Below are 13,981 nucleotides of genomic sequence, written 5' to 3' on the forward strand. Positions count from 1 at the left end.
GGCATGTCACCACCGTAACTAGAGCAGACAGTTCTCACATCTATTTTGGAATCTAGGGCTTTGGCATGAACAGAGATTTCAGAGTTTCAAAAACACATCCCCCGCCCCCCTTTTCGTTTTGGTAGACTCATCTTCAAGATCTAGAGCAGCCGTTTCCAAATCTTCTTTTGGGGAAAAAATGTTTGTACATACAAAAAACTGCATATTTATTTATAAATTAGATACATGTATATCTGTCATTGTATATTATGCACATTATAAAACCTATGCAATAGAAATTTTGTAAAGAGGTGATAAAAATAAAGTATCAGTAGAAGTCTGAATAATTTCTTCCTGCACCCCAGTGGATCACTGTATGTACCCTGCTCTGGAAGCCACAGTTCTAGGACCTCCAATTCACCATCTGACAAACCAGGAAGGAGACTGCACTCCTGTTTATGGCGCTGAGTGTACACTCCCAAGACCCAGTCTTGAGCCAGCTGAACAGAGCCTCTTCTCTGAACCTTGCCTGCACTGCCTCAGATCTATTATAAAGAGTCCACCTAAAAGAATGGTAACCAGCACACACTGCCCAACACTTTCTCCCATTTAAGTGACACTGGATCTCAAGAGAAGGGAGGAGAAGGAGGGAGAGGCTCTGAGATCCTGTCTCAACCATAAGCTTGGGGATTGCAAAGAACATCTACTTAACACTCACTACCAACCCACTGACAAAAATGCAAGAGAATAGAACCCCATGCATCTAACACTCAGAACATTCTAGCTTCTGCTTTCTAGCAACAATCGGTTTAGTAATATTTTCGCCTTTCCTCTCCTGTGGTTTCTTAGGGAAGTGGTAAGAGTGTTTATTTATCGAAGTGCCAAGCAAAATGTCTTCCCTCCGCAGACCACAGTGGCTGTCACAGCTGGTCACACAACGCTCTCCTCTGGCTCACATCCCAGCCCTCAAGGACGATGACTAGACTACTTCCTAGGACACTTGACTGACTGATTTTTTCACCCTAGCCAAGTCCTTTGAAGCAATTAATTATTATTAAGTGGGGCAGCAAAATGCTCACCCGAGCAGGAGGAATGATTTGGGAAGCTCTGCTGCTGAATCGCTTCCACTAAGACAGTCACTCTTAACCCAGACTGTAAGCAAATGAGTAATTAGAACTAGCCCCGGAGTGAGTCATTCCTTATTTAATGAATTCAACTTTAAAATCAGAACATGATTCCCGAAGGGAACGAGCTTCCTGTGGGAAGTCTGTTTCCCCTGCAGCGTGTCTCTACCAAGAATTCTGTTTGCTGCAAGACACTGGGTCCCCAGCCTTCTCACCACTCCTTCTAGGGTGATGGAAGTCTCTGGGGCGTCAGCAGGTCCTGGCATGCTGTGCTGGAAAACCAAAGCCTTGCACACCGTCCCATATACACAAGAGCTCTGCTCATTGAACCACAGAGATCACCCATAGTTAAGCAAAATATGTTGTCTCTTTGGATCATTCATTTGCCATAATTGAAAAATAGATGTAGTTCCTTAGTTATCCATTCTGTTTTAGCAAGAAGCAGTTGAGTCGTTTTAGCTGTGTTCAATGTCATCTAAGATAGCTGGGCCAGGAATCTGAGAATAAGGATGTAATCCCAGCTTTCCAGAATATTCACCCAACCATGTGACATTGGGTAAATTTTCTCACCTCTCAGGCTTTCCCGTTTGTAGAAGAATCCTGAGGATATGTTAGATCAAAAACCAGCACACGTTTTATATGAAGCCTTAGATTGTAAATTTCAAGCTTTGCTGGCAAAATTTTAAAAGTTAAAAGTTGAAGAGGCAAATTGGAGGATATGCTATAGGTACTTTTATCATCATCTCAAACGTAGCTGTTCACTTGAAGGCCAGAAATAAATGGTGCTGGGCCCACCACAGGCTGTATGTTGCTAACCCCTGTGGCTAGACCTTCCTCAATCCTCCCTTTAACTCTCGAAAGCTATGAAAAATACTCCTGTCCCCAAGTTCCCATCCTCATAGTAAAAAGACCTCAAGCCACAGTCTTGGATTTTTTTTTTACCTTGACACTCAGCAAAAGAATCAGAGTTAAGAGCTAGAAAGCATTTAAGTTGTGCTCAAATCCAATCTTCTTGTTTTGTGGATGAGGAAAATGAAGCTCTAAAAGGTGGACAGTCTTGTCTGTGGTCACCCGGCTGCTTGGCAGAGGAGCCAACACCAGGTTTCATCTGAGACATTAATGCAGAAAGACAGCAGCCACCTGAACCACTGCTATGCTTCCACTGTGGGATGCTATATCTCATAAAATGCACTATTTGTGGAGAATTAGCCAACTACAGAATTGAAGTGATGCACACTATTGGTGTCTTAAGATGTAAAATACAAAATCTTTGCAAGATAAAATGCACTGAGCTTGTATCAGGAACAAGGCACTAAGCTTCCTTACAACACAGTAAATACTCAAAATTTCTAAATCCTCTTTCAAGTGATATAAACTTCTCATGAGTATTTCAGTTGTCAGAAAAAAAAAAAAAAAAAAAAATCCCAGAGTTCCAAAGATGAGAATAGCTCCAGAGGAAAACACAAAAGAAAAGGTAAAAAGCTTTTGAAAAGACTGCAAAATAGGAATCTGCAGAGCCTGCTCAGGACTTTATGTCTTGTCCTCTAAGCTGTTCTTGGCCTCTTCTATCCTAGAGGAGCTGCCGACCTAAACTGTGGTGCTGTCTTCAAGAATTCAATAGGTGTGATAATTCTGAATTTTTGTTTTGCTAATCCGATACTGCAACTATAAACAAAAACAGGAGATGCCTTCTGCTCTGTGGAGGCCTCCTAGCTCCTGCAGAAGCAACTCCAGCTACTATGTGCTTATCAGCAGCTGGAGACTATAGATGCCATTCAATAAGAACATTCAGGATAGCCCGAGCATGTGCAATGCTAAAATGACGCTTAAAACAGCACTTTGTATGAGTTCCTTCTAATTTAGGACATTTAACACATTTGTCTGTAAATTTGTGTTAAATATGTTCCCAATTCATTGTTTGATCTCCAGTTCAATTTCCGATGTGTTTTCATGCACCAGTGTTTTCAATATTAAACAAACAAAGCAGGAATTTTAAGAATTTAATACACTGGGTAACTGCAACTGCATTAAAGTGCATAGGGAAGAAATTGCTAATGCATTAACACTGATTGCCTCTAGGAGGGGCAAGCTGGGACTTTTGTTTTGTTTTGTTTTGTTTGCTTATTTATGCTTTTTTGTGATTTCTAAATTTTTTAGAAGATGATGTACAAGCTTTATAATGAAAAATAAAGCAAATAGCAATCACGAAACCCTGTGGTAGGGACAAGTCTAATCAGAACGAGGGTTGGCCAGTCCATCACCAGCTAGCAGGAACCATAAGGGAAAGGTAATTCCACAGGATTCATAAACAGCTTCTGCATTTCCATGGGACGTAACACAAAAGAAATTTCAAAAACACCACTGCAGGCCAGGCATGGTGGTTCACGTCTGTAATCCCAGCACTTTGGGAGGCTGAGGCGGGCAGATCACAAGGTGAAGAGATCAAAACCACCCTGGCCAGCATGGTGAAACCCCATCTCTACTAAAAATACAAACATTAGCTGGGCGTGGTGGCATGTGCGTGTAGTCCCAGCTACTCGGGAGGCTGAGGCAGGAGAATTGCTTGAATCCAGGAGGCAGAGGTTGCAGTGAGCTGAGATCACGCCACTGCACTCCAGCCTGGCAACAGAGCAAGACTCCGTCTCAAAAAACAAAAACAAACGAACAAAAAACACCAGCGCATCACTGCTAATGCATATGTCCTGAGACATCTGAGTCAAAGGGAAGAAATGGCTTAGCATCTGGGGGAAAATGGTGGGAAAAAAGACACCAAAGGCATGAGAAAAGGGTAAATTTGTCTGAGCCATGGCCATGGAACTACAGAAAGGGAGAAAAGAGACAGGAGACTGTTCACGTCAGACAGGCAGGGAGGAAGACCAAACCTGGTAGAGGGTAAGATAAGGAACTCACCATGGTATAACCACAGCAGCCTTGGGCTGTCAGAGGCTTCGCCAGTGACAGATCGGAGCAACTGTGTGGTGCATGAAAGGCATACGCACAGACAATGCAGCAGCCCCACCAGTCACCTGTTATGTGTTCGGGTGGAGGGTGGGTGGGATCAAGAGTATGGCATGCCTGATGGATGAGGACAATACTCTTCTTACACGTGCAAAATGCCTTTGCATGTTCACACACAGACTTTATAGAATTTCAATGAAACCACGTTAAGCCATCTATGGTTAGGGCTAGACACTGCAAGCAACCTTTTGAACATCCCTGCCTCCACCTTCCACACACTTTCCATCACACGCACAACACAAGCATGCATTCACATATACACTAAGCACAAGCACACACATGCACATACACAAACATTTGCAGGGATGGTGCTAAAGGGTGGCTTGTGAGAGTTAGTTTTACCATTCTCTTAATTTCCATCTATTCTTCAATAAAGATACTTTCTGGATCATATGCAAAAGCAGCTTCACATGATCCTTTAATCTAACACCCATTGCCACCCCCAAGACTCTCCTTTATAGAAATTCTGGTGTCTCCACTGTGCTTTCATTTTGCCAGTAAGGGGAAAACAAATATTTTCAACTCTTATTACAGTTGAAAGCCATGCGTGGCTTTTCTACTATGTTTATGCCAGCCTGCACCACTGCTATGGCAGACACCAGTGATCTTCATTGTGTGTCTGTAATTGCCAGTTACCAAGTCTCACATGATTAATTTCACTCCCCTTCTCTACCACAATCCAGCATTCTTCCATAATGAGAACATATACTCTACTGATAAAATGCAGAAGCACGGTGCTATCTACACTATGGGGGAACCTGCTCCATTTTGCATGTGAATTTATTCAGATTAATAAATCCTTAAAATGTCATTTTCACCTAGAACAATTCCCACTGTAAATTTTTTCTTCTCTTGAAATTCTCATAAGCTCTAAGCGGCACTCTTCGAATGGTTTGCCATTCTCATCTGAAGTTTTCCACAGCACTAATTCTCTCAGATCCTGTAACCGAGCAACTTTTGGGTGAGTTTTGAAAACGTTCCCGTTGCCCAGTGGTGCCTAGGAACTGATTTTGTTTTTTCTCCACCCTGACATAGCCAACTTGAGACCTAATCCTCCAGCTGTCATATGGCTGAATGGGGTCACACATTTTCCCAGAACAACACTGCATTAATCTGGGCAATAATAGTCTGCCCAGCTGTCTTTGAGAAACTTGAAAAGAATGGAAAAAGCTGGTCTGATAAATGGGTGGTCATGACCCCAGAGGGCCATGGCAGTGCCAGAGATATCCCTACTAATCACACCATCTAAGACAAGGTGACAGGACATTCCCATGACCTCACAGAGATAGATTCCATAAGTGATGACTTTCTTCTCCCAACCTGATTTTTAAAAAATTTTAAATTAGGCAACACTTTTTTTTTTTTGAGACAGAGTTTCGCTCTTGTTGCCCAGGCTGGAGTGCAATGGCATGACCTTGGCTCACTGCAACCTCCAACTCCCGGGTTCGAGCAATTTTCCTGCCTCCACCCCCCAAGTAGCTGGGACTACAGGCATGTGCCACCACGCCCAGCTAATTTTGTATTTTTAGTAGAGACGGGGTTTCACCATGTTGGTCAGGCTGGTCTTGAACTCCTGACCTCAGGTGATCCACCCGCGTCAGCCTCTCAAAGTACCAGGATTACAGGCGTAAGCCACTGTGCCCGGCCATTAGACAACACTTTTAACAGGGCTCAAGCTGCTGATCTTGACCCATTTATAAATCTAGTTCCAAAATATGTGATTTGAGACCCCTAGACAAGAATCTGAACCACTATATCCATATTGGGAACAGTGATAACAAAGGTAAGTGGTGACATTGAGTCTCCACCACTGTGTTTGAAGCTCTGAGAAGCAACAGTAGTATGTAACTCTCTGGATGACTCCAACAACTCAATAAAATCATGCTGGCCGTAGACTCTCTGTGTGATGCTGACATACCCCTGAAACCTTCCTGGGTCTCTATATTCTCATCTTTAACATAAAGAGGTTGAAGGATTTTCAACTCAATGTCTCTGAGACAAGAGCAGGACCTGGATGGTAGGAGTCCACAGACTATGTCCCTACCATGTAACCAGCAACCCTGTCTCCACAACTCTGCCTCTCACTGTGCCTTGTATCCACTGCCACCTCCCTAGTTGCATTCTCTCTGCCTGCTTCAGCCCTTGCACATCTATTCTCTGGGCTCCTCCAGTGGTTCCTGTGTAGTCTGTGCCTCCAACCCAGTGGTTTCTAACCAGAGAACTATTTTGCTTCCCAGGGGAAACTTGGCAATATCTGGAGACATTTTGGTTGTCAAGATTGGTGGGGACCTTCTGGCATCTACCGGGTAGAATCTAGGGAAGCTACTAAACATCCTACAAGCACAGGAACCCCCCAAAAAGAACTGTCTAGCTCAAGAAGTCAGTGGTTCTGAGGTTGAAAAACTCTGCTCCAGCCATATCTGCCTCTAATCCATTCTCTACACATCACCAGAGTTATACAAAATACAACTCCCATGGCATTGACATCATTCCCATACCTGAAATCCCTCAGTGCCTCCCAGCTGCTCTCAGGTTAAAGTCTAAATTCTCCTGCAAGTCACACGAGGCCCATAATCTGGCCCTCTCCTAACTTTCTGCCTCACCTTCACCATCCCCCAGAACCTCTTCCCTGAAACCACACTCACACCTCATGCAGGTGAAACACACCACTCTATTTTCAACTTTTCCTGTCCGTCTCTCCCATTTATTCCTTAGCCCACTGGTTTTATGTCAGACGCTCCAATGGGACTAAAAAGGAACGGATGCCCTGAAGGCAGCTCAAGGCACTGATATCCAGTGGGGCACACAGAAAAGTGAGCACACAATTCAATCAGCAGAGGCAGAACTTTGTCGTCGCCTCTGTGATCCCACTGCCATCTCCCCAGTGGGCTGTGAGCCTCCAGAAGAGAAAGCATCTCCATGTCTTCATCATTATAGTCCACAGGAACTTGGACACGGTAAGTGTGGTCTACAGGGTATACAACTTACATTTGTCACAATTGTTGCATTAAGGAATGAATGAATTCCTAGCCTCTTTAAGTTTGGCTCTAGCACAGAAATAAAAAGAAATGAAATATGAAAATATAGAGATGAAACAAAATTCTTCATAGTGCATGACCTCAAAAGCCCAGAAACAAGGCCCATTCACAAAGACGGAAACATCTTCTTTGTTTAGAGCTCTCATCTGTCTCTCTTCTCTTTATAACTCTGAGAAATGTAAATCTATAAAACAGGTATCTGTCTAATGGAATGCCTGAATCCCATTGCTTGACACTCAAAGACAAGAGCCGTGGAGCAGAATTTGACTAGTAACAGAGGTACAATGGCATACAGAACGCAGAGCTACAACTGCAGTGGAAATCATACTTTGAATTTTGTGGTACCTAAGATAATTTTGCTCTTACTCGCCAGGCACAGTGGCTCACACCTGTAATCCCACCACTTTGGGAGGCCGAGGCAGGCAGATCACAAGGTCAGGAGATCGAGACTATGCTGACTAACATGGTGAAACCCCGTCTCTACTAAAAATACAAAAAGTTAGCTGGGCATGCGGCGGGCGCCTGTAGTGCCAGCTAATTGGGAGGCTGAGACAGGAGAATGGTGTGAACCTGGGAGGTGGAGCTTGCAGTGAGCCGAGTTCGCACCACTGCACTCCAGTCTGGGCGACAGAGTGAGACTCCGTCTCAAAAAAAAAAAAAAAAAAAAGAAAAGAAAAAGAAAGAGAAAAAAAGATAATTTTGCTCTTACTCTAAACTGAGAGAATCATTGTATTTATTGAAAAATTAACAATCCTATTGTTTCTACTTCTCTTGCTTTTTAATTGAGTCTATATCCTGAAAGTTATTATGACTTGTCTGAACTTTAAAACCCACAAAGATGCTCTGTCAGGGGACAAATCTCCCGGAGAAAATAATTTGATTAGATATCAATAGAGCTACTGTGGACTTTTGAAGAGAGAGATCTATCAGTTTGGCTTTACAGCTGGTAAAAGAATGTAAGATGGTTCTTTAAAACAACTGGGAAAATTGAAAAGGTAGCTTATGCATTCCTGTCCTGTCACGAGATTCTTTAAAGTTTTTTGCAGTTAATTATAATGGTTTGTCTATTGGCCATACAGTTGCTATGTCAAAATCACACCTAGTATTTAGCAGTGGAACCTCATAATAGAAAATGGAGCAAAACAGATATCCCTAACTGAATGGGATGAAGAGTATGGAGGAAAGTTTGACCAGGTTCCCTTTCACATCTTGGGGGATCATAAGGCAGCAGGCTTAGGCTTCCATACACCCCATAACAGTCATTCAACCCATCTGGGCCTCCAAACTGTATTCTCATCTAAGCTTCCATCTTTGCAGACAAGGCACAGTCACAATTCCAGTTGTGAGATGTCCTTTCTCTTTTCTTCTCTATTAGCCACACCCTCCTTCATTTAACCTTGGGATAATCACGACCTTCAGAAAAAATGATTTTCACTCAGAGCAATATTCCAAGCATATAGGAAGAAACTCAGAAAACCGTTAGTGACCAGAAATGAAAACTGCTTTTCTTTCATTTGCAAAACACACAAAAACAGATAGTCTGCTGAAAAACACAGACAAGCAACATGGACCCAGAGGCCCTCGGGCTAAGCAAATTAATTTGGCATGGAACTTACAGAGTTCATTGTTAAGATCGATAACAAAAGTCATTTATAACAAGAGTGTTGTCATTATCATCACCTCTTATAGCCCAATTGAAGGCAAATAGTGTCTTCTAAGATCCCATCTTTCAGGCTTTGCACACTTTCCCTCCATCCATGGAATTTTAGCATCCAGTTGTCCAGTTCTCCTTCTAACCATCAAAGCTGCCTTTCAGGAAAAGATTTGCAAGAATTTTTTACATGTCACTGCAAATTGGTTGCTGCTACCGATCTCAAGGGTATCTGCATTCCAAGCCATACCCTTATTACAGACTCAAAAGTTTTCTCCTATGAAATAAATTCTTGACTTGAAGCTGGAGGTGAAGGTGATCTTCCGGGGACAGAGTGACCTGCCCTCTTGAAACTGCCCAGTACCCAGATTTTCAATGATGAAACCAAAATGACAAAGTTAAGAAAATGCATGTTTGTATTCAAAGGTTCCAATAACTTTATTCTGTGTGTACTTGTTTTCGATTTAATGAATTTCATTAACTTAATTTAAGCAAATATTGGAAATTAGTAAGAATGTGAGGCGTCTGCAGCAAACAGTGTGGTGAGATTCTTCCTTGAAGTAAGGAGAGTCCTTCAATACAAAGATGCCTAGAAACACACATATTATTGTTATTTTAAAAAATGTAACAAATTTCGGGGTTGCGGTGGACACTTCACTTTTTTTTAGCTTGTATCAAAACTGTTGGACAATGTAAACGAAGGATCAAGAACAAGAAGCTCGGGGGACATAAATGGGATGACCAGTGTAGAGATACTTGTGGAGAACTCTTTACTGCCACCAATTTAATTGTGATTACAGTGACAAACATCACCATCCAACAGAACTTTCGGTGATAAATTATCTCAGTCTCAGTGTCCAATATGGCAGCCAACCAGCCACATGTGGCTACTGAGCACTGGGAATCTGGCTAGTGTCACTGAGGAAATGGATTTTTTATTACAATGAATTTAAACTTAGTTTAATACAGCCACACATGACTAATGATTACCGTACTGGACTGGTGTAGGTCTAACCCCATTAGTCCTTTCATATATAATTTTAGAAATACTTTATACCAGTGAACTCTCTCCAGGAGAAAGTAATAGAGCTGCCAGTATCATACAGCCTTCCAGCTGCAAAAAGCTTATTTACTAAGAACATAGTTTTCGGCTCACTCCACCCCATACACTAACCCATTACCCATCATATGTGGAATCGGTGCCTCCTTTGTTTTTTCCAGAGAGAGCCTGCAGCCCCACCCTTTGGGATGAAGAGACTGACTTACCCTCACCCAGAGGAAGTTCTTCTTCTTGCTCGCTGGGGGAAGGAAGCAGGGGCTGCAGGGGTTCCATGTTAATGATGAGCTGTTTGTTCAAGGAGTGGGAACTGCGGCTCTGAGAAATGTTGGCTCTGAAAACAGATGCAAGACAGACAGGGTTGGTTTCCATTGCAAACACTGGCCCCTCCATCTCAGCGGCCTGCCAAAGCTCCCACTTTGTGTGTAGAGGGAACCACCTCTAGACATAGCACGAATTGAGCCAGTAGTAAAGACGACATAACATTCAAGATAAATGCCCCTTTCTGCCCTTAAGGTCCTGACAAAATATCCCTATGTTCTACTGCAATCCAAAGAAAGAAAATACAGTTCCTAATACGTCACCAGCCCTGAGCATGCTAGGTGACAGCCTGGGTATTTAAAAAAAAAAGCAAGAAGAAACAAAAAGAGATGCGAGGCAGCTAGCACTGAACTAGATATGCAGAAAGGTGAATGAAGGCCATGGCTCGGAGAAATTTAACAACCACCAACAAACAAAAACAAAACCCCCTGCCAGACAGATGGCACAGATGTTCCACAGCTATAAGCTATCTTTGTGTTGCTGGGTGTCCAGTGTTTAATATCAGTGTTTAAAACTCTCAAAGTTACACCCTACTCACTAACTGGCCACGGCTCTACTTTCTTCCCTGGAAAGGAGCATGCAGGTGTGTCAGTGGCTGAGACCAGCAGCAGATAGCAAGGAACTGTGCAGGTATCTCATTAAGCCTATTGGTTGGCAGCCGGGGAGCCCACTTGCCCTACCTGCTGCAGAGATACCAGCTGTTTGCCCTAGTCAGACTGCAGGTTTGCAGTTTTGAGCATGCTTCCCCGCTCCCCATGCTTCCTGTCAAAACCAAAAACAGTGCATACTTTGAAAAGGTGTCAAATATTTCCTTCCCCTGAAAGCCTTCCCGGATTGCTCCTCCCAATGCACACAGTCTCTCTCTCTTCCTCTCTCTCTCTTACTTTCTCTTCTTTCATAAGTCACTGCATTTTTCACCTCTGTCTCTGTCTAGTTATTGGTGTACTGATCATCCCCACCTTGATAAGCACCTTAAGAGCAGACACTGAGCCAGCCATACTCGTGCATCTCACTTGGCATCTTATGAAAATATGTTTAGGTTTGAAACTGAAGTAAACTGAATGCAATCCTGGCTTGACATATATTGTCATTTCAGCCTGGTCAGAGTGTTCCCTAGACCGGCTGACAAGACTAACTTCTAGCCTGAGTGTTTCTGTTGGGCAAGAGGAGTGGGGAAGAGCAAGATGCCTGCTAGCATCTTGAATTAAAAGCTCCCATGGCTGGCATGGGCTAGAAAAGAAATTTATGAGGACTTGCTTAGCTATGGAGTCCTTTTCTTCATTATTTCATTTTATAGCCATTTACTCTGCAGCTGATATATGCGTATTAGACATTCTGCTTTGTTCTAGATAACTGCAGTCCTCACCTTAAGTAATTCACTGTCTAGAACCATAAATTTTAAGCTTTCTGGTCTGAGACCTACATTAATAAATACTTTTTGTTTTTTTTTGAGACAGAGTCTCACTCTGTCACCCAGGCTGGAGTGCAGTGGTGTGATCTCAGCTCACTGCAACCTCTGGCTCCTGGGTTCAAGCAATTTTCCTGCCTCAGCCTCCCGAGTAGGTGGGACTACCACACCTGGCTAAATTTTTGTATTTTTAGTAGAGATGGGGTTCACTGTGTTAACCAGGATGGTCTCCATCTTCTGACCTCGTGATCCGCCCGTCTCGGCCTCCCAAAGTGCTGGGATTACAGGCATGAGCCACCGCACCCAGCCCCAAGATACACATTTTATATAATCTCCCTGTACCCAAACACATATAGGAAGAAGCACAACTGAAATTAATGTTTTTGGAACAATAGTTACATATCTATGTATAATCCACTATTATTAAAAATTCTACTTCATTTTAAGTCCTGGTCTTGATCACTACTTTATTTCATAACTACCTCCAACTTTTTTTTTTTTTTTTTTTTTTTTTTTTGAGACAAAGTCTCACTCTGTCACCCAGGCTGGAGTGCAATGGCACGATCTCAGCTCATTACAACCTCCGCCTCCCGGGTTCAAGCGATTCTTCTGCCTCAGTCTCCCGAGTAGCTGAGATTACAGGCATCCACCACCATGCCCAACTAATTTTTGTATTTTTAGTAGAGACAGGGTTTCACCATGTTGGCCAGGCTGGTCTCGGACTCCTGACTTAAGGTGATCGCCCACCTTAGCCTCCCAAAGTGCTGGGATTACAGGCATGAGCCACCATGCCCAGCCTCATGACTCCTTAATGTGCTATAGTCACAGCTGGAACACCATGCCTCTCATGAAGGTGACTGATGGCCAGGGTCCCATGGGAGCACGAAGGAGGGGCACCTAATCCTGTGTGAGTGAAGAGAGAGCCAGGAGTGACCTCGCAAGGGAGGCGAGGCCTGCAGCATATGCTGGTGAGCACAGTGCTTTTTACAGGGAAAGAATCGTAGATAGAGAAATCTTTACAGAAGGAAGGAAGGGAGGGAGGGAGGAAGGGAGGGATTAAAATTTGCCATGTGAAGTTTCTTCTTCTATTGTGAAGGGTTCTCAGCTTTTGAGCTCTCCTGGGATTTATTCTGGCCATGGCCACTCACGACTATGATTCTAGCTCTGCAAAGTACAACATACTATCATTCCTGTGTGGACTGTGTAGCTTTCTGACCTCTGAAAAGCCCATCTATCCATTCTTGCACATGCAATTCTGAATTGCTCTACTCCACCTCTGACCGTCCATGCCAGCTGGGCTGGCTGCTGTTCCTATCCCCAGGAATCACTGCTTACGCTACAACGATGCACCCTCAGTGAGCCTTTATGAGCTTATTTTGCTCCCCATCAGACCTCCTTCCAACATTCTTCAGCTGGAGATACCAAGCATCTTTCTGCCCCCACCCCACAACATTGAACTGTCCAGACAATTGCATAGCTCTAAGACAGCCTGGGTTCACTAGGCTGATATCCCAGGTATGAGCCTGCATTGGCATTGGATGGCTAAGAGGATGCCAGCTCGGCCCCTACATTCACAGGCTCCTGTTGCTCTGTTGTAGCAGAGGCCTACAGCCAGGGACAGGGGCACACAGGGCATGCCTTGTATTAGACCAGGTGACTCCTGCAGTGGATTACAACCCCGGGACTCTCCAATAATATGACTCAGAGAAGAACATTTCTTCCCCGATATGTATAAGACTCAGATAAACTCAAAGGTGGATACAACTAGAGATTTCCCTGGAGCACAAAAAAAATCCAGGGCTCTGAGCCCTATGTCAGACATGTTGACAGCCTGGGGGAAAGAGTCAGCAAAATTAAAAAACAACGTGCCAAGTCTCCCACCTTTCCCTGTGGTGATGGCCTGAATGTCTGTGTTCCCTTAAAATTCATTTGTTGAAACCTAATCTCCAATGTAACAGTCTTAAGAGGTGGGGACTTCAGGAGGTGATAAGGTCATGATCACATTAATAGAATCAGTATCCTTATAAAAGAGGTCTGAGAGAGCTTGTTTGCCCCTTCTGCCATGGGAGGACACAGCAAAAAGGCACCATCTATGAGGAAGCAGGCGTTTGCCACATGCTGAATCTGCTGATGTCTTGATCTTGGACTTCCCAGCCTCTAAAACTGTAATAAATAAATTTCTGTGGCCTATAAGCCACCCGGTCTATGGTATTTTGTTATAGCAACCCAACTGGACTAATGAATCTACCAACTTCTTTAAACTAAAGATCACACCTTCTTAATTCTCTCTTTAAGCCTTTTTAAAAGTGCCAACTGACCATGGCTTCATTTAAAGCAAAAGCCCACCAGCACAATTGAACTAATGACAAATATAATATCCAAATT

The 13,981-nt window shown here is 43.4% G+C and overlaps 2 protein-coding genes across 4 annotated transcripts in view; one reads left to right on the forward strand and one right to left on the reverse strand.

The window, feature by feature from the left end:
* IDNK (IDNK gluconokinase) overlaps positions 1-13,981 on the forward strand; it is an 865,727-nt gene that overhangs the window by 488,444 nt on the left and 363,302 nt on the right. The gene's annotated exons all lie outside the window — the stretch shown is intronic.
* FRMD3 (FERM domain containing 3) overlaps positions 1-13,981 on the reverse strand; it is a 293,473-nt gene that overhangs the window by 27,695 nt on the left and 251,797 nt on the right. For all 3 annotated transcript variants that reach the window (XM_050761399.1, XM_050761398.1, XM_050761401.1), the window contains one exon: positions 10,077-10,201. In XM_050761399.1, coding sequence (XP_050617356.1) covers positions 10,077-10,201 — 125 coding nt within the window. The remainder of the gene's footprint in view (positions 1-10,076; positions 10,202-13,981) is intronic.

The sequence above is a fragment of the Macaca thibetana genome, chromosome 15 (assembly GCF_024542745.1).
Source record: "Macaca thibetana thibetana isolate TM-01 chromosome 15, ASM2454274v1, whole genome shotgun sequence".
NCBI classification, from domain to species: domain Eukaryota; kingdom Metazoa; phylum Chordata; class Mammalia; order Primates; family Cercopithecidae; genus Macaca; species Macaca thibetana.